This window comes from Enoplosus armatus, chromosome 3 (assembly GCF_043641665.1).
Source record: "Enoplosus armatus isolate fEnoArm2 chromosome 3, fEnoArm2.hap1, whole genome shotgun sequence".
NCBI classification, from domain to species: Eukaryota; Metazoa; Chordata; class Actinopteri; order Centrarchiformes; family Enoplosidae; genus Enoplosus; species Enoplosus armatus.
The window spans coordinates 426653-446988 of NC_092182.1; the positions used below are offsets into that span (position 1 = coordinate 426653).

The 20336-nt window shown below is 42.3% G+C and overlaps 2 protein-coding genes across 3 annotated transcripts; both read right to left on the reverse strand.

The window, feature by feature from the left end:
* Window positions 1-3655: 3655 nt before the first annotated feature.
* LOC139282977 (cell division control protein 42 homolog) lies at window positions 3656-15441 on the reverse strand. 2 transcript variants are annotated; one of them, XM_070902905.1, is made up of 6 exons: window positions 15390-15441; window positions 10397-10537; window positions 9916-9988; window positions 9555-9664; window positions 8061-8258; window positions 3656-5381 (listed from the first exon to the last, which is right to left on the reverse strand). In XM_070902905.1, the coding sequence occupies exons 2-6, from the start codon at window positions 10499-10501 to the stop codon at window positions 5292-5294; spliced, it is 576 nt and encodes a 191-aa protein (XP_070759006.1). In that variant the 5' UTR covers window positions 10502-10537; window positions 15390-15441; the 3' UTR covers window positions 3656-5291. The 2 variants fall into 2 exon arrangements, with proteins under 2 accessions (XP_070759006.1, XP_070759007.1); XM_070902906.1 differs by lacking the exon at window positions 3656-5381 and adding an exon at window positions 6772-6861.
* A 497-nt stretch (window positions 15442-15938) lies between these two features.
* On the reverse strand, window positions 15939-19723 carry snrpe (small nuclear ribonucleoprotein polypeptide E). The gene is made up of 5 exons (XM_070902903.1): window positions 19569-19723; window positions 19029-19055; window positions 18873-18935; window positions 16589-16667; window positions 15939-16138 (listed from the first exon to the last, which is right to left on the reverse strand). The coding sequence occupies exons 1-5, from the start codon at window positions 19620-19622 to the stop codon at window positions 16083-16085; spliced, it is 279 nt and encodes a 92-aa protein (XP_070759004.1). The 5' UTR covers window positions 19623-19723; the 3' UTR covers window positions 15939-16082.
* Between the last annotated feature and the right edge of the window lie 613 nt (window positions 19724-20336).

Here is a 20336-nt window from a genome sequence, read left to right on the forward strand (position 1 = left end):
ACACTACTCACAAAAAGTTAGGGATATTCAGCTTTCACATGAAGTCGATTCACATTGAGCAGAAATGAGGAATGAGATGAAGAAATTACCATTGCATGCTTCTACTTAAATGCCCTACTTTCATGATATAATATCACTGTAGCATGAACTTTTTACATTTTCCATAAATTTCACCCGAAAGTCAAATATCCCTAACTTTTTGTGAGTAGTGTATATGCAACAGATCGGCAGTCAGTGAAAACATGGCTCTCCTATTCTATCAGCATCAGAGACGAGCCGTTACCTTATTAATTATCTCTATATCAACTGACACATTAAATTACAACCTGCTCTGGTGTCCATGCCAACAGCTGTCTGTCTGTTCACTGTCAGTCACATGTCCTGTGTTGCTCCTCACCTTTCAACATTTAAACATGAAATACATTTTAGACCACTGGTTAGTAAGTTAGTTGCAATTCTTGGAATGTGCAGCAGGACAGGCCGAGTTGACATGTGCTTCTCATGTTCAGTCTTTTAGCTAATTACCTCCCGAGGAAGACGCCAATTCGCAGCGTATCACTCACACTCAAGGGTATTGAAGTCCATTGCATGTGCGGAATACATGCGGCATGGTGGCACAGTGGTTAGCACTGTCACACGGGAGGTAAAGCTGGTTAGAGCGGGTTGGGGGTTCGATCCCCCGCTGCTCCCGTCATGTCGAAGTGTCCTTGAGCAAGACCCTGTCGCCATTGGTGTGTGAATGGGTAAATGAGACTCAGCTGTAAAGCGCTTTGGGAACCGTGAAGGTTGAAAAGCGCTATATAAGTGAGATCATTTACCATTTTATATATGACAAAGAAAACAATTGTCTACTACATGCACAATGAAGGAAAAACATCTAGCAAATGTCATCAGATCTCGCACAACCGTAGTTTAAAAGAGAAAAACGCTGCATTAGAGCGTAACACTCAAATCAAGGCCTTCCTGTAATACACTTTGTCACAGTGTGACAACACTTTAATATACAGTATAAACAATTGCATGTGATAATGCCCTGTTTACCTTGTAGGCCTGAAGGTCTATGACCGAACGCTTTATGACTAGTGTGCCGAAGCTAAGTGCAGAGTAGCTTGCCGTCCTGATGTCGCCTGACGCCAAAAGCGTCCCCTAACGTCTTTCCTGTAGACTTTCTGTAGTTGGGTTCCTTTTGTCCTGTCTGATGTCGTTTTGGTGCTGCTGAGGATGGATTGAAATGCAATTTTATAGAAATGGGCCATGGAAATAGTTTTTATTGAACATTTAACTTTTTTTGGTATATTTTTTCTTCTGATGAACCAATACACCTAATTGTAATGCTAGTAAAATTTTTGAAAATCACTTTTGCCACAGAAGTATCATATGGCAGAGGGCCAGTGTCCCCACCCTCCTTCAATAATGGGCACGCAGCTGGCCTTGTAGTTGCTGATTCATTGAGGTCCCAGAGAGGACAGGAGATGTCAGGGAATGGTACAAAGCTAGTGCTGGTGCTCCTTGGCTTAGGTACTGATGATGATCCCCCCCCCCCCCCCCCCCCACCCCCGGTTCTTTTTCAATTGTACTCACTTTCAAAAAATATTTTGGTTCATGCTACTCTGACAATTATCTTTACAACTGACAACTGTATTTATGTGTACAGTGCAAAACAAATGTAATAAAAGTAATGTGTTACTTTACAAAAAAAAAGTGTATATGAAGGAGGACCCCACGGAAAACAAAAAGTGGATCCCCTGAAGGCCGCAAAACCCTGTTTACTGTTAATGGAAAATGTGTGTTTGACGCGGCTTACAAACACATTACACATAGAGTTCACACATATCTGATTGAAAATAAAAGATGGAAATGGTCCCACTTACCAAAGGACGGACTGGCTATCTAGTCGAGCTTAGGCATTGAAGGGTTTAAAGGGGAGGATTAATATTTCTTTTCCATAAAGCTGGGAGACTCGCATGAGACAGATTTGAACAGATTTTGAAACACTGGTTAAAATCAGCAGCCTCATTTGTTCTGATAACGTTATTCACCACATTCACACGGCGGCCATTTTCCTCTGACGTCATCCCCAGGGTGGCAAGCTCAAATGCTGTTATCATGCCGTACTGCTGTGTTCCAGGTTGCAAGTTGTATAAACGTGGGGAATCTTACAAATTGTTATCATCTCGCCGCTTCCCAATTGATCAGCAGCTGAAAAGACATTGGACAGTGAAAATCCGGAGGGACATCGGGCCATATTTCAAGGTAAAACAACATATTTGTTGTTTAGACAACAGCTAACGACAGTATTCAACCATTTCCTATCATTACCATTTGATAGTGTTACACAATACGATAGGGAAGGTGTAAATCAATTGTGGTATATCTACGCACATCTTGGACACAATTGTTTTAAGCGTGGCAGTAAAACACACCAGATGTAATCAAGCTTGCAATGTAATGGTAAATGATCTCACTTATATAGCGCATTTCAACCTTCACGGTTCCCAGTCTCATTCACTCACACATTCACACACTGATGGCGACCAAGCTGCCATGCAAGGTGCTGGTCTCCATCAGGAGCAACTAAGGGTTCAGCGTCTTGCTCAAGGACACTTTGAAATGACGGGGGGAGCGGAGGATCGAAACCCCCCCAACCCGCAATAATCAGCTTTACCTCCCGTGCGACAGTGCTAACCGCTGCGCCACCATGCTCACCAAGACCGAAGAACTACAAACCAGATTCAAGTCTTCAGAAGACTCACTGAGGCGTATCAAATCACTTATCATTCATCTTTTTGTTAACGGTCTTGCTGTCTCCTCACCCGACCTCAGAAATGTGCTGGTTAAGTCAGTAACGTTATGTGACATTATGCTCACTGGAACAATTTCTGTGTAAAGTTCATACAGATTACATTGACACTATCAAATGTTAATGTTCAGTAGGAAGCTAGCTAACATTAACTATCTATCTATCAATCATTATATATATATATATATATATACATATATATATATTAGAAATGGTCCTCTCATACAAATGTCCTTTAATTTCTATTTTAAGAAATGCTTTCCTTCTGCAGCAAGAAAAAAAACCTTGTTCCGTTCTGTTTTGGATTATGGCGACACCCTGTACATGCATGCTTCAGACTCCTGTAGGCTTGATCCTGTTTAATATTCATCTGTTCGTTTCATTTTGAATGGGGGTTCAAACTCATCCCTGTATGTTGTATCCAGAAGAATAATCAATGGGTCACGTTCCATGAATGCTGGATTCTACAATTCCCATCATGCAGCCCACCCCCCATCCAAGTCTTTGTAACAAAGCCATGTTAAAAATGGTTAACAGCACCTCCTGCTGGCTGAACTGCAGAGAGGCTGGATGTGTACTGCTCAATAAATATAACCTGCCACAAAAACACAGCACAACCCCAATCCCACTTATATCACCTGACAAACATATATGTACACACTTGGCATGCTAGGTCCACCAATATGAGGGGTTTTACCTTTGTGTGTTGTTGAAAGCTATGGTAGAGAAGCTGTTTAGTTGGAGGACGAAAAAAATGTACTTCCCACAGTCAGTGGGACCACAGAGTCTGGTGGTGAGTAGGTTATTGTACTGCTCATCAGTCACAATAAAAAAAGAATGGCAAAGGAAAAGAGGTAAAGGCAATTAAGGTATAAGTTTAATATTTTTGAAAAGAATGCATATACAAAGAACAAAGACTTCAGACAAAGCATTTGGTTTTGCACCAAAACAACAACAGGTTATAATAATTATACTGACTCGGGCTGGACATCGACCGGACTCTAAGCCACCAGTTAAGAAAAACAAGAACCAACCAATCACAAATAATCTTTACCAAACAGTCTCTCTGCCATTGGAGGTTGTATTAAACTTAACCAATGAGAGGTTTTCTTGGTATAAACTGGCAGGTAAGAGTTCAGATGAGTTCCGACCCCTAAATGTAAAAGGAGTGAAAGTAACCTTTTTTTTTATATATTTATATATATAAAATAAAATAAAAAACACAACCAGAAATAATGAAGAAGAAAAAAAAATTTGGTAAAAACACCTGGAGCCTACATCAACATTGTGTGCCAGCTTACATTATAATTACATCTGTTAAACCTATCGTTTAGAACAGAGACCAAGGTTCAGCTACACGCAGTACCGCACAGTTTGAACGGGTGCAACAGACCACAGCCCTTCACATCTCAGACGCGCAGCCTGATGATCACACTGCAGGAAGGCACCACACTCTGACCCATTCATTGATCAGCTGTCTAAATATTAAAAAAAACTTTAGACGGATGTCTGTTGTACCCGTTCCAAGTGTACAAGTGCCCTGCTTTCCCCTCCCTTGGTCCCTGGACACGCATGAAGAACACACCGCTTGTTCTGCTAACACTGTTTAAGTTCCCTGCATCTAAAAAGGCCAATTCCTGTGGTCTACTAGTGGACCCGTTACTACTGGATGCCTTTAGCTCTTCAAGTGATTACCTCACTCCAAATGGACTGCGACTCTGCACTGTTAGTCCACACTGAGAGGACAGGATACTAGATGGCAATATTTACTCATTCAGCTGTGTGGAGAATTAGCGAGTCCTGTCAGACCTACAGTCTCCTTAGTGGTTAAGAGCCAGTCAATCTGGAACATGGAATAAATATCTCAGACTTGTCGTGTGTGAGGAGAAAAGGGGTGTTGGCAAACAAAAACAAAGCAACACTACTCTTTTAGCATTTCTTCTGGTAGTGCTGAGAAAGAACGTAGGGACCGGGCGATGAGTGTGCTCGTCAACAGAGGGGACGGGACGGGACCAGCAGCATGAGCAGCCACCAATCAGGCAGCTGGGAGGGGCTGGGGCGGGGCTTATGTCCAGGAAACCTTTACATTGGCCGAGGACAACTAAATGGCTGGGCATCTAAAAATTTATTAGGCCACAACACTTAAATCAACCTATCAAAAGCTCGACAGAATGAGTTGTACTTGTGTAAGCTTGATGCCTGGATCCGTGTCCCAGGCCTTGCCACTCTACCCGAAGCCCACAGCGGCCTGTCGGCTAGGTTAGGTGGATCTTCTGTCCCAGACTCAGTCTTGGGGGTGAAGCTTCTTATTATTGCAGACAATTATCTGAAACTTGGTAGGCGGCTGACTTTCTAGTCTTCCCTGTAGAGGACAGTGCTGTCAACCAGCCTTAGCAGAGCAAGGGAAGGGGGTGTGGGGGCAGGGGTGTGTGTATGTATTTAAGATGTATGTATGTGTTATGTGTGAGTGCTTTGAAAAGGTAGCAGCCTCTCATAGCAGCACACATTTGCGTTTCTTCTTGGGCTCTGGGGGCTCCAATGCAGCCAATATCGCCTCATCAAACACATTCTTTAGGCCTTTCTGTGAACACAAACAAACACACAGGCTCAATGAGGGGGCAACGCAAACACACACAAATAAAAAGGTCAAAAGGGAAACAGAGCAACAGCTTAAACACAGGAAAAACAACCGCGTGAAAACAAAAAGCAGCATTGAACTTAATTTAGTGGAGCGCCAGAAGAAACAGAGGGATGTGAGAGAGCTGCAAGGGACAAAGAATATCAACAAATCAGATCTGCCGCCAACAACTCAATGTTTCCCTATAAATGCAGTGATTCCAGTTAGTTGTGTGAGCCAGATCAGTGTCAACAACACAATTCACATGCGTGTTTGGGTGTAAAGTGCAGCTGAAATCAAAGGTAAGTCAAACAAGAAAGTGGAGGAAAAAGGGAGCATAACCCGACGCTACAACACAAAACTGAAGGAATCGGAGCCTCTTCTTTTCTTTTTCTTTTTTTTTTACTTCACTGGCTCGGCTATTCAGATTCAAATCAACTGGAAAGTGAAGTGTTTCTTTTCTCTTTGTATTTGGCCCTGAGCAGAGCTGCTTACACCACGAGTTGGGTCATGTGAAGTTACCAGAGCTGCTCTGAGTAACCAGTAAGCCCCTCAGCATTGCTCAACTCCGTCCACTAAACCTCCTACAGTCTTCCCTGACAACGAACTGGAGAAAGAAGGGAGCCACAGAGAGGAGAGAAAGTTCATTTGTCCTTTATTAATTCATTTCACAGGTTATTTCACAGAATTATAGCTTTTTTATTATCTGGGCTTCCAAGACAGCAGGATGTGCACCACAGTTAGTGGCACATTAGTGTCGTATATCGAGAAGGTTGGGCCAGACAGCAAAGCAGATCCGCTGTCAACATGGCCAAACACTCTCTATATATAAAAGCCCTACATGTAACCATAGTGACACTCCAACTTCTGTTTAATCAGACGGTAGTACAAAAAATACATCAGCGTTAGAAATGGAAGCTCTGTTTACTGTGTGGAGCCATGTGAAGCCCCCGCCCTGGCTTCAGTCTAAACCCTCCCCACATCAACTACTACAGGACAGAGGGGAAAGGCTCACTGCCACCATGCCTGCATCCCAAATGATACCCTGCATCCTCTGTAAGACATTAATTATTAGAGATTTCTGATGACATGAACCATATGTTAGCAGTTACAGATTGGAAAAGGCAACAAGTTGAAGTGCAGAGAGGCCTGGAGTCAGTCAATCAGGCCATGAAACAACTATAATTGTAATGCACTCTCAATGCAGGGTAGTAGTTGGGGTCTGGAGCAGACTGATGGATTGGTTAGTCAGATGTTGGGGTAGATTTCAAAAGCACTACATGTAAAGACATAGAGAGAGGGGAGGAGAGAGAATAACAGCAAGGAGGAAGAGATGAGAGCAGTGGCACAGAGTTTAAAATATACAGCATTTCCTCTTTCTCTGCGTCTCAGGTGGCTCTAGGGCAGCTAGGATAGCTTCGTCAAATACATTCTTCAGCCCTCGCTATAAAGACAGGAGAGGGAAGAGAACAACAGTTAGCAGAGCAAACACAGACAGAGAGACGGGAGAGGAGGAACATGGCAGAAAAAGGAGGACAGTGAAACACAGTGTACAAAGGTGAAGAGTGAAGTGTGACAGTGCCGAGATAGACTCTACTGTAGAGAGAGGGAGGGTGCTGAAGTCCCCCACAGGAAAAAGGAAATGACATCAGCAGCTATGCAACAGTTGTGCCAAGGAGAGAAGGGGGAGGAAGGAAGGAGCAGAGCGGGGGGGGGGGGGGGGGGGGGGGGGGCTACACCTCAGCTCCATCAACACTATTGTTCTCTCCTTGAGGGAGGGAGGCCACGCTCCTCTGTTCTCCTCTGTTCTCCTCTGACTCACCTTCCCTCCTCCAGTCTCCAACACTATGTCAGGACTTAACAGCCCGTAAACTCACAATTCATCAGACCAGCCAACACAATATTAAACCTAATACTAATTCATGCTGCCTACTTTTGGTCCTATTAAAACATTTCCACTAATAGCATATAATTTGTTGAATCTAATCACATACCATACTCATTCAAAATGTTAAATTAACTCCAGCCAACAAAAATGCTCAAGTCATTTACCTCCCAAAGGAGAACTGAAGCCATCATCAGTCAGTTATTCATATCTTAACATCTTATTTTTTATTTGCAAATCCCAGTCAGTGTCCTCCACAGCTGCACTGTGCCCATTCTGATATTACAGACACTATGAGTACACATTTTACTCTGGGTGTAGGAACAGATCCCTGTTCAAGGCCCAGGCTAGATTAGCGTCACTCTCACTGGACCCTTGTGTTGGAGAGGTTTGTAGAAACTGATACTCCTTACAAGGAAGCCTATAAGACTCCAGTCTGATGAGTTACAGATTCTACCACACACTCTACTTACAGCCTGCACTGCTCTCTCCACCAGCACTAACACAGCTTAATTGTAACCAGGATACACGCTGGTCTGGAGCAAGCTTTTAAGCCACAAGAAACACATCTGATGGACAGCAGCAACTGAGCTCACCAGTTAGAAGAGTCACCGAAACCAAACCAGCATGCAAAACCAAATCATCAACCACAGCATGTTCCTCTTTCCTCCTTTTTCCTCAGTTCTTGCCATGAGCTGTGAATCTGTGTGTTTAAGAGTGTATATGTGTGTGAATGTATGCATTCATATATATATTACCTGCGTGAGGGCTGAGCACTCCACATACTTCACAGCCTTGAGGTCTCTAGCCAGCTTCTCGGCTGTCTCCGGAGTGATGGGCTTCTGCTTGTTCTTGGCCAGCTTCTCTATAGTGGATGGGTCATCCCGCAAGTCAATCTGAGTCCCAACTAGCAGGAAGGGGGTCTTTGGACAGTGGTGGGTGATCTCTGGAACCCACTGGATACACAAACACAGGGTTATGCAACGGTCAACACACTGCCACTTGCATCTAACATTGGGTTTTCATTAGTGTGGTACCCACACTAACTCAAGCTAGATCAGCTGTCAGAGAAGGTCAGACTGTTCAGATCCACCAGAAAATAATGCAAAGATTCTTTTAGCCTCTGTCCTTCGGCCTCAGACAGACAAGTTGCCGAGTACAGTAGTGGATAGGGCTGCACAATTATGGCCAAACTGATAATCATGATTATTTTGATCAATATTGAGATCACAATTATTTATCACGACTATTCACTGATTCTAGGGACAAAATATTTTTATTGTACTACATTCAAATAAACAAATGAACAGTTGTGCTACATTCCTGCTAATGTACAAATCTTTGCATCAAAATAAGACTGGTCCCTATTCACAGTGCATCTTCTGGAAGCTAAATATAAATAAAATGGTACCAAAACTTTGAACAGTGACGCGCTGTACAGCCTCGCTGTTATGGATGACTGAGTTGATGCTGGACAAAGACGGGGATTCAGTGAGGTAACGTTAGTGACGTTATTCTTTTTGCGGCGCAGACACAAGTCTCACACACTCTTTGCTAGCTTAACTAGCCCTTCGCCTCCTGGTCCAGACATTTGACTTTTGGTTTGCTCGTCTGCTCTCGGTTGTATTTTACTCTTCTACTCTGGACTGCAGCCGCAACTTCCAGGACATTTTTGCACAGGCTGCCGCTGCAGGTTGCACAGCAGCATGACAGCTCCCCAAAAAGTGTGGAGATGGGTCTGGCTATGCGAGACTACCCGAAAAGTGAAGCCAAAACATTTAGATCGCCCCTGGTGTCTGGCTGTTAGTTTAGGAAGTGCGTGATTTGATATGTAGAGTCTCTATCAACGGAGCACGCAGTTTAAACGTCAATATTGCAGTCGACCATGTTCATTTAATTAATAAAGCCAAAATCGTGATTGAGATTAATATTCGATTAATTGTGCAGCCCTAGTAGTGGATACCCACTTATATTAGAAAAGCTTTGTTTCAGCGTTTTAGAAAGAGGAATAAAGATAGCCTCTAATAGAAAACACTTTGACAATAAAAAGCCAGTAGATCGGAGGGGACTCAAGTGATTTGTGTCAGCTAATTTTGGCCATTTCTGTTCTTTCATTTAAATGTGTCAAAAGAACTGCACATGCAATATTTCAGTGCTCCCACTATCATATCAACAACCTTCATGGTCTAACCATGGTCCCTGGCAGAGACAGTAGTAGCAGTAGATCTTTCTACTAAAACAGATAGACTTGCCTTTTCTTTGACGTTTTCAAAGGAGGAGGGGGACACGACGGAGAAACAGACAAGGAACACGTCTGTCTGGGGATAACTCAGAGGTCGTAACCTGTCGTAGTCTTCCTGACCTGGAGAGACCACATACAAACGTGTTTAACAGTCAGGCCAACATGTTACCAGGATTAACACACTGGACAAAGTGGGATGTCTCTGTTGGCAGAACAAGGCCCAGCACCTGAACCACAGGGCACACCTAAAACTGTCATCGAAACACAGTTAGCCTGTGGATGATTTCCATTCAACGTCATACAAACACTTCAGTGCAAAAGGTATATCATGACAACGGCTTGATGAACAGAACTAAACAAGTGTAGCATACCTGCTGTATCAAACAAGCCCAGGGTGTAGGGCTCGCCTCCAATCATTACAGTCACAGCATAGTTATCAAACACCTACAACACACAGACCAAAACCAATGGTTAGCCACTCATTTGCTCAATAGTGAATTCATATTAAAATACACATTTAATGTTTTCACAACTGACACTGACAAACTTCACACTCTGTGTTGAACTGTTCAGAATGAAAGTAATAACAGTAACTCATTCTTAAATATTAGTAAATTGTGCAATTGTGCAAATCCAGCAAGCTAACAGAGGGTAGCCAGAATAATCTAAACTCTGTGAAATCGACTAACTGACGTAACTCCATCACTATCACAGCGACAAAGGTGGGACATATTAGGTCAGATGGGAATTGGCAGCATCCGTCGACTGTCAGCATGTGGTGACTAAAATACAGACCAAACACAGATTTACATAAGGCCTGTCTGTCTCTCTAACAGGCGTCCACACACTTACCGTAGGTACGTATTCAGAGGGAAACTTGTTTGTGGTGTAGGAGATGAGCAGGCAGGTTTTACCCACAGCACCGTCCCCAACTACAACACACTTGATGGTCTGCATAGCTGCGTTTTACAGTCTTTGCTACTCATTCAAGATCTGGAACATAAAACAAATACAAGAGTTAGTTGATGGCATTGGGCACTACTGGCATCCATTACAGCCTTGAATCTTTGTGGATTAATTAGGTCTGAATTAGTACTGTATTGTACAGTGTCAGCAGGACACACAAAAGCAGAAGAGAGTGTGGGGTGGGGGCAAACCAATTTTCTGGGGGAGACCTTGAACAGCTCCACAGCAGAAGGCATTTTCATTACGTGTCAATGACAAACTGTCGGTGAAAGCACTGTAACGTAACTAACATTGGAGCCTGACCTAAATCTGAAAATTGAGGTGACCCAGGGCCAGAGTCAAAATGTCATTATCTACCTGACATGGGGATGTTTATGGGAGATTATTAACTGGACCTCCCAGATCAACCACAGGGTCAATGGAAGTGTCCAGATGTCCAAATTAGATTTTTTAATTTAAGGGATTGAGGGATGGTACAGACCCACACCTGGAGAACACATGACACAGTATAAATGTGCAAATAAGTCTATGTGCACAAATAATAAAGCACTGACAATAATAAGCTCTTAACATGTTAAGGACTGTCCCATGACAGTCAAGTTCAATGCTGCATGTTTCAAGTTCAACAAGCTCACAGAATAGGACCAAACACCAATTGTTATCTCAGTTAGTTACACATAATGAGGCTGTAAAGAGCGTTCCCTTAAAACAATGTATAAGTGATGATGGCACTACTCCATAGCAGTCAGATGTTGGACTCTTTTGGGCTTATAGACCCAACCATTCAAACTGAAATCTATGAAAACTTGGGTGTGTAAGTTATACGGCTGCACCAGTAGCACACAGAGAAACTACAACCAAAGAAATAGTGAGCCTAAGGCCAAGCGATCATCAGAATCAAAACAGCAACGTGGCCATTAAAGGTCACCTGTTTAGTTGCACAACAATGCCTACAAGAACCCTTTACGGGCCTCTTTCAAACAGTTCGACTTATCATAATAGGAAAGGCACAGGTGTTAGTAATAACATTAACCATGGATCTGTTCTATTCATGTGTCCCAGTAGTCCCTGATAGTGTGACAGTGAGCAGACAGGATATAGCATAACTGAAGCAGCCAAATGGGATTCAGCTACGGCTAAAACAATCAATTAATTGTTAATTAATTAATTGATGGACAATTCATTGGCAAAGAAATGCAAAAGAAAAAATGCCTAAAATTATCTGGTTTCAGCTTCTCAAATGATACCATTTGCAGCTTTTCTTTGCCATATGATAGTAGTATTCCCCTGCTTCTCCTCCAGCCACTGCAGAGCTCTGCACCACTGTGTGGGGGTGGGGGTGTCATTGAGGGAAGCAGGAGGGACAAAGCTGCAGGCACCAAATGTTACAGTGTGAACATGGTTTAACAAGGGAACAGAGCACAGGTGAATGTCCTACAGAAACACGTGGAGTACAATGCTACTGGTTTCTTCAGCATACTAATCAATTTGCAAAATGGGCTCCAATCATGTTGGAGAGGCCTTTATATTCTGATTCTGATATTGTATATTATATATTGGATGTGGGAATAGCAGACCAAACACAATCTGATTATATAACTTCACACAATTACACAACTGAAATTTAGATCTTGTCAACAGTGTGAGTGTGTGTCATCCTGCTATAGAGTAATCTGATTTGTCCCAATATCTTGCTGCAGAGAGATGAGAGAGGAAGCCAAGGGACATTTCTGACCCTCTACTTCATGCTCTTTACTTTAAGGTCTTATTCCAACATAGAGCTCCAGTACGTCGTCACTATTGTACCACCTGAAAAGGAACACCGTCCTCCCAACAAACTATCATGTCGGTGTTAGCTAGAAGCGGCTGTAGTGATGCAGCGTGCAGAGGCAATAACTCAGAGGCTTTGCTTTATGGAGGAAAAAGACATGATGCCTCAACAATTACTTAGGGAAAATTCACGAAATTTGCAAACCTATTCCAACGTAATCAAACTAGGTCTAGTTATTAAAATGACGATCCAATGCTGCTAGTACAAATTTAGCTACCAAAAGGATTTCTTCCACACCTTACTTTGCCAATAATTAACCCAATTTCCTGACCAAAACATTTTTTGTATTAACCACAAGACAACAATTTTATTATATCAAGAAACCCCTTGTCACTTCTGGTAATGGCAAACTAACAGATCACACTGGTGGAGGCAGCTCAGACTGAGGCAACACCTGGCAACCTTGACTAAAGGCCCGTTTCTTTAAGACTCGAGAGCTTACCCCAACAGCAGACTAAACTGTGCACCTAAGAAGGAAAACACAGATGTGAAGAGGTTAGAGCATGCCACAACACACAGTCAATGAAACAATCCATTGCAAAACAGACTCGGATATTAAGACAAGCTCACTATGTTAAATCCACAAAATTAACATCCTCCACGTGCCAATGATGGGAAATGACTTCCCTCAGACACTGAATGCGTGATACTGCTGGCCTAACCTGTTACAGTCAAGGATTTTTGCTTCTCAACATAAAGCTGTTATGGTTAAGTTCCATACTAACTGTGTTAAACATGGAAGACTGGTGTGATAGCTGCTGTGTGACTATAATGAGACCTTTGTAGGGACCTTAACCTCACTAGTAGTTGCCTGAGAACCCTGTACCCTCTATAATAAATGCTCATGATAAGGTTTCCATCCCATTCCACTAGGGCATTCACGACTGCTGCATTTTTGTAGTCGTCAACTACTCCCAAAAAGTAGTCGAATTGTTGATTAATCGTGGGAGATATATCATATTTTTTCATCCAATAATAATGATCATTTCTGTCAAGAAGGTCTCAAATACAACCAGTAAAAGGTTAACTAATGTAGGTGGGATCAACCTGTATACTATTTGACTGCAGTTTCAACACAACTGCTTTCTTTCAGGGTCAGCGGGAGTCTTTCCTTTTCTAAATACCTTAAAATTCTGTTTATTTAACATTAGCGCCCCACACTGCACAGGGTTAAATTCACACATGATAACTATGACTTCTCCACAACAAGGTCTATTCTATTCTGTGAAACCCCCACCCTCCACAGAGACACAAGGTTTGACTGCCGGTCATGGTACCTTTAGTTTGCTTGTGTGCCACAATAAAGGCCACTGCCTGTGTTCATGTGTAGAAAGGCAGTGAGGGTTTACGTCCCTGCTGCTATGGACTGATTGATTTGTTTATGTGAGAGTCCTGCATCATTTTGATCCCCAAAGTTTAGCCAGGCCCTTACAGGGTTGGTATTAGGGTGATCCTCAACTTTCCAACACGATCCATGAAGGCTGTGCCTCGGGAACCCACTGTCTGGAGGAATCCTTTTAGCACTTTGGCCAGTGAAAGAACAGCTAGTTTCACTGCACGGTGATTACTGTTACATCCATACAACAGTGTATGAACTCCTCATCCTGCCCTGCAGGGCTAAAATGTTTTCATGGACCAATAAATGATTGGGGGGAAAAAAACTCTTCTAACAGGGGGATCATTCTGAAATATTTGACAAACTAAGCTAAACGCTGCAGTAAGCTGATGGCCATGGGCAACAGAGGGTAGCTGCAGCTGCAATAATGCCGCCAGACTTAATCCACCGATTTGTGTTTGTAGGCCAGCAGGCACTCTGAGGCCAGGCCATCTTAAAGACTAGAAGTGAAAGCTACCGAAACTCCGTTAGATGTGGCAGTCTCCTCATAACATAAGGCTACATAATGTGTCCTAGACACTGTACCTAGCTAGATATCTTAAAAGACTCTGATAAGCTCATTAGATCTGAGCAGTGTGCATTTCTATTGAAAACGGAACACTTCTGCGAGGTTGCGCCTGGCATTACATCGGATTTAGCAACACATCCTCAAAGATTGGTCACAGCTTCCTTCCAAATTCGTCTGAAACAAAGACTCAGCGATGCGCTCAGGCACAGGCTTGACGAGGGAAATCCTTGGACATCTACCCGTTTGAAAATTGACACAGGCAGACCCCAAGTCAGAGATAAATCAAAAGTATTTTCTTGGAGGGGGGTTTACGACGAGTTGTTCAAAAATGTACTTTCTATTACACTAGTGTCCTTACAGCTTATGTCGTGTCTAAATATGCGACGTTGTGTAAAACATTGTTACGAGCGGCCTTTAAGTGTAACTATCGCTGACAACACAACAAAAACATTTCAACATCATACCTGAGAGGTGGCTAAATTACCACTAAAAGCTACGGTTAGCTTGGATACACCAAGTTAGCATTAGCTGTTGTATTCGGTCACATCCCCGGCCTCAATCTGGCCTAATTTCCTGTCGGCTGTTTAAACTACCGATAAACTAACTTAGCTGTCCCTCTTTTTACCAAGTCAGTGTTGTTAACACTACCCTAGCACATACATAAAGGAACGCTGTACGACTATAACCGAGACTCTGCTTAGATTAACGTTATAAAAAAAACCTAACCTAGCGTTTATTAACGTTACGCCTATTCAACTCGTAAACCAGCTAACCGCTAGCTAGTAACTAGTTATACCTTTTTCTGGCGAAGGAATGTCAAATTCTCAACACTAAAATCACCAATAAATTCGACATGAAATACGGTTGTTACAGAGCCTTAAGAGGTTTATTTACTAGCCAGTCCGATGCTTTTAAGTGACTGTCTGCTTTACTAACTAACGTTACTGTACTCCCCAATTGGCTTGCTAGCTAACTGGCTGAGCTAACCTTAGCGGATGCTGTTGCTGAATGAGATATCTAATTTGACAATTACAACCCGCGTATCTCACCACAGATGTACAGCAAGATGATGTTGACAACATTGAAACTAAAACCCGACCACTACGATAGCCCAATAATACAAAAAAATACATGTTTTCCTTACCGTATCCTCTGTTTGTGTCTTTACGCCGGGCGTTGGCAGCTCCGCGCTAGGGGCTTCCCAGTCAACAGAACAGGGACACGTTGCGTGCGTAATGAACTACTACGTAATTACGTTCATCAATGTCACTACCACCAGGCTACTTTTCTCAAACAAAGCCCAAAAACCAAAACCGTGTGATCCACCCACTTTGTACGAGGGATGACACCAAAGCAGTTTGTCCGTTTCCAAAATAAATAAATATATAGATATATCTCACAGGGTATATGTATAGAGAATACACAATCTGGACATGTGTTCCACACGATTTCTTCTTCAACGTGTCTTGCAGTGATTATCTTTAACCTTTTGACTTGCATGACACTTCACCAAAAAGTACACTACCACTTCTCTCCATGATTCACAACACTTGGAGCTGAGAGTTTGACCTACTTAAGAACATTGCAATAGTGTTATGTACCACTAGATGGCACTGGAGCCAAATGATCCAAATACACCTGAAGCTCAGAGACAGAAGACATACATGGAATAATTGCAAATACAGTCAACAGCTGTAAGAAAAAAAAAACTTTATTCTCAAAATGGAACCATGTGGTAGAAAGAAACAACTACAATATTCATGTTATATAAACACAAACATACAACACCAATTGGCAAAAACAAAACAAGGTAAGATTTGTAGGCGTCTCCATTGTCCTAGTTAGACACACTCTGCAGCAAGGTAATGTTGTCTCCTTTCAACATGATCCTCCCTGGGAGACAAATGGAGGAAGAAAGAGACATCCAAATGGAGGTGGGTCAGAAGAGCAGGATGATGGATGGAAAGAGATACGAAGTGTCAGGTCACTTTTGGACAATATAGTGCCCATCAAGCTGGCTACAGATGATAGTTAATCTATTGTCACAGTGCATGTATCTATGTATGCATAAGCCCTACCCGGGAGCCAGCTTGCACCTCATCTAAATGGAATGTAGTCGTTATCAATTATACCTGTGCCTTTACTGCAATGACATGACAAAATGGCTGCTGTAATAAAAAGGTCTATTTGTGCAGCATCACAATAGAGGCAAGTAATTGTTTATGTAAAGTGTCAAGTGTGCTGGTACGCATGTGTACAAATCAATGCTAAAGCAAAGCAAGCAAGGCTAAACAGAGACAAAGCTAATAAAAAAACAACTACTAAAATGTAGGTTACTCTTACCCAGCGGCTTTCTGTTCTTTGTCTTCATGTGGACCTCCTCAGCATCATCTAGAACCAGGTTCATGTACTCATCAAAACCCTAAAAAAAAAAAAAAGGGAGGGAGGGAGGGATCCAAAAATGATTTTCAATGAGCCTCATGCAAGAACATTTATAGATTTGTATCTTGAATCCATATTCTAATATTCTTGTGTGAGGTTTACTTTTATTGGTCAAAAATGGATCCTTTCAACTTGATAAATGTCACCTGTTCATAAGGAGGCACACGTTTTTTGAGATTTGATCATTTGCATAATCAATGCCCCAAAATTGCTCTGTAAGGCCACCTGTCCCACTCTGTTTGTGGGCATGTTTTGTTCATAAACATGTCACCTAAGAGTAAAAACAAGAACGTCACACCACAGCTGTCAGTCAAATCAGCACATGATAAAATAAATACATTTAGCTGCACCAGTAGTTGTATTTGGGGACAAAAACAATGAGAAAATATGCCAATACACCTGCCAACAATGTGTTATGAGAGCAGTGCTGTTACATGCTAAAAACAAACAGTCCATGGCGTAGATTTGAGGGTATGCAACTGTCACAGAAATGGACGACAGAACATGAAACTGTAGGTGATGTTACAGTTTCAGGTGAAACAGGAGGATTTCCGCCTGTATTTGACAGTTCTAAGTGCAGGCAGAGACAGGAAACATAGGGAGAAAGATCAAGAGGGGTATAAAATGCAACAAACGTCCCCAGCTAGAATCGAACTGTGGACGTTGCAGTTAGGTGGTGTGTAACTTAAACAAAAGGCTACCAGGTCACCTGCAACAGACGATGTCACCCTGGACAGTGACATTGCAGAAAGACCCAGAGTAAGATGGCAGAGAGAACTGAGAGTACAAACTGCCATGCCAGTGTCAGCCAATTAAATCTAAAAAAGCAAAAAGTTCCCTTAAAAGACTTGTATGTGCAGCTTAAGGACAAGTCTATTGGTACAAGTGGTTCTTGGGCATTTTGCCCGATATGTATTCTTGGATTGAAGCATTTCTCTTGTTCCATCACACACAAATTAATTTCTAGAGTCAGATTCTAAATAACCAACATCTTTTGAGTAAAAAAAAAAAAAGGAGGTAATTTGGTAAGATACTTGGAGCACGTTGGTGCGTTTGTACGATAGTTCACATCACCCCCCCCCCCCCCCACCCCCCCATGCCGCCGATACACACTCACAATAAAATACACATTGACGTTCGCTGGGTTGTTGCACGGGAGGTAAAGCTGGTTAGAGCGGGTTGGCTTTGATCCCCTGCTGCCCCCGTCATGTCGAAGTGTCCTTGAGCAAGACACTGAGCCCTAAGTTGTTCCCGGAGGAGACCAGCACCTTGCATGGCAGCTTGGTGACAATCAGTGTGAGTGAATGAGACTTAGCTGTAAAGCACTTTGGGAACCATGAAGGTTGAAAAGCGCTATATAAGTGAGATCATTTACCATTTAATGTTAACTGTTAATGATCGGTTGACAAGGGTCGACTATCGGTCAGAAAAAAAAAAAATCTAAATTAGCATTCCTACTGCAGGATGTTCCTGGTTTCTTCACTGCTGCATGCTGTGGTTAACATATCATTTGGACATCCAACAGACTAATATGAGGTGATTTGATGGTCTTCAGATGCACAGTACATTATATAAACCTATGGATTTGTACTTTACGAACACAAAAAAATGGATTGGAGGGGTGTGAAATTGAAACCCATCCTCTTATATCCTATAATATAAATTAGGCCGTCGAGTTCTACCAAACCTTTCATAAGTCTGTGTACATCCAAACATTTGGCAAGCATATGCGAGTGAAAACTAGAGTGTGCAAATGTTAAAAATGATTTGGGCGTAATAGTGTGAATGACAGATTCACTGAACTTGCACACAAACAAATCGGTTCTGTCTCTCTCTCTGTTTCATTAGCAAAGCTCCTTGTACAAAACATTCAGCTAGCAGCCACATTTTTAGCCGTAACTCTCTCCAGTTGAGATGATCAAGCCTCGCTGGCTGCAGCTCATATCAGCTGTCACTGACTCGAGTTAATTCCATGGGTACCTTAATGACAGGCCAAAATTAAATGACTGAGAGACAGACTTAGTGTCAGTCTTCTCCAGACCGTTCAGCCTACTTACTGTACTTCAATGGCTACCCTACAGTGTCCATTAGCCGCATGTTAATACAGTAACTGTGATAAACCAAACAATACATTTCTTATTCCAGTTCAGTACAAAACAGAAAACATGGTGAAAAGATAACTTACAATAATGCAGCCCTCTATCCGCATGTTCACCTGCTCATACAACCAGACCTGGATCCGTGAGCGCTGAGAATGAGATCGGAAAGATGTGAGAATCCCATTTTATTCACACACAACTGGTCAGAATAAACGATGGAAAAGGTTGAACTAAATACTTACATTCTGTAGATACCTGAAAATTAGGTTCTGATTCACGGAGTCAAGGAAATGCAATGTTCAAACACACAGATACAAGCGGCATATGTTTACTGTGAAGGGTTACTTCCACACAGGAAGAAAGCTTTTGCAATGTAAACATCTTATTATCGAGGTAATACAGATTCTGCCTCCACTTTCACTCATTTTCATTAGGACGCTGAACTAGTACTTGAAGCAGTGATGTCAGTAACAGTTACATAATTTGCCTGTAAGAGACGCCTCAATGGTTGAATGCAGTTTAACATGCTAACTTCGGTAACTTACAGCGGCCGCTTGAAAGCAGTTCAAAGAACAAATGTTAAAAAACGTATTTAAAATCAGCACACAACACGCGGCTTGTAGTAAGTCTTTCTAACAGCCTACACAGCGGTGTTAAAACCCTCTCCTCGTTCGCGCTCATAATAAAAGAATGATTAGCTAGATGACGAGAAGAGGTTAGCCTAGCCTTGCTGCTAAGTTGTTGTAGCGAGCGGTCGTCGTTTATTGCAGTAAAAAGGATACAATGGGCTGCACCATAACCTTCTGGACCTTCTGTCCTTGTCCTCTGTACGCCATTCCTCAGGGTAAACACCAACGGCAGGTATGTGATTTAAAAAAAATTGCACTTTTCTTTCACTAATAGAGTGCACGTTCACGAAACGCACACGGCGTGAGGTTGCTTCAATGGCGGGTTTCCTTCCGCGCGGGGTGGCAGTTATAGTAAAGACGTCACACGACGTGAAACAGCGCCCCTGCAGGTAGGAGGCCACCGTTACACCCACTAACAGCATACAGGTGAGCACGTGCATATTTTAAAGTGAATTAAAAGATTTTAGTTTGGCAAGCTGCCAGTAACTCAGTCAGTGTCTCCGTGCTGTCATCCACGATGTCCTGCACCCTGAACGTCAACACCAATACTCTCATTTCAACTCATTGGCAAATAGTCATTTCAAGTCATATGGTTTGTTGGTAGAAGGGCAACGATTATTCATAAGAGTGCAACATTCACTTTTGATGCACCCTAAACATGTTTTATACTTGAAATATTAAAGAAAAGAAAAATACAGTAGTCTTTTTTCTCATAGATTCACATGTGAGGTGGTTCAGATACATACTACTTTTGACAATGTTAATAAATGAAGGCCCTGGCCCATTCTTAATTTAGTAAATTTACAAACAATTCATTTTAATTTGATTTACACTTAACATATACGTACTAAGTTTATTGTTCAGTTTTTGATATGTACATAATTCTTTCTTCGGCAGCCATGGCCAGATTGACCCACCAGG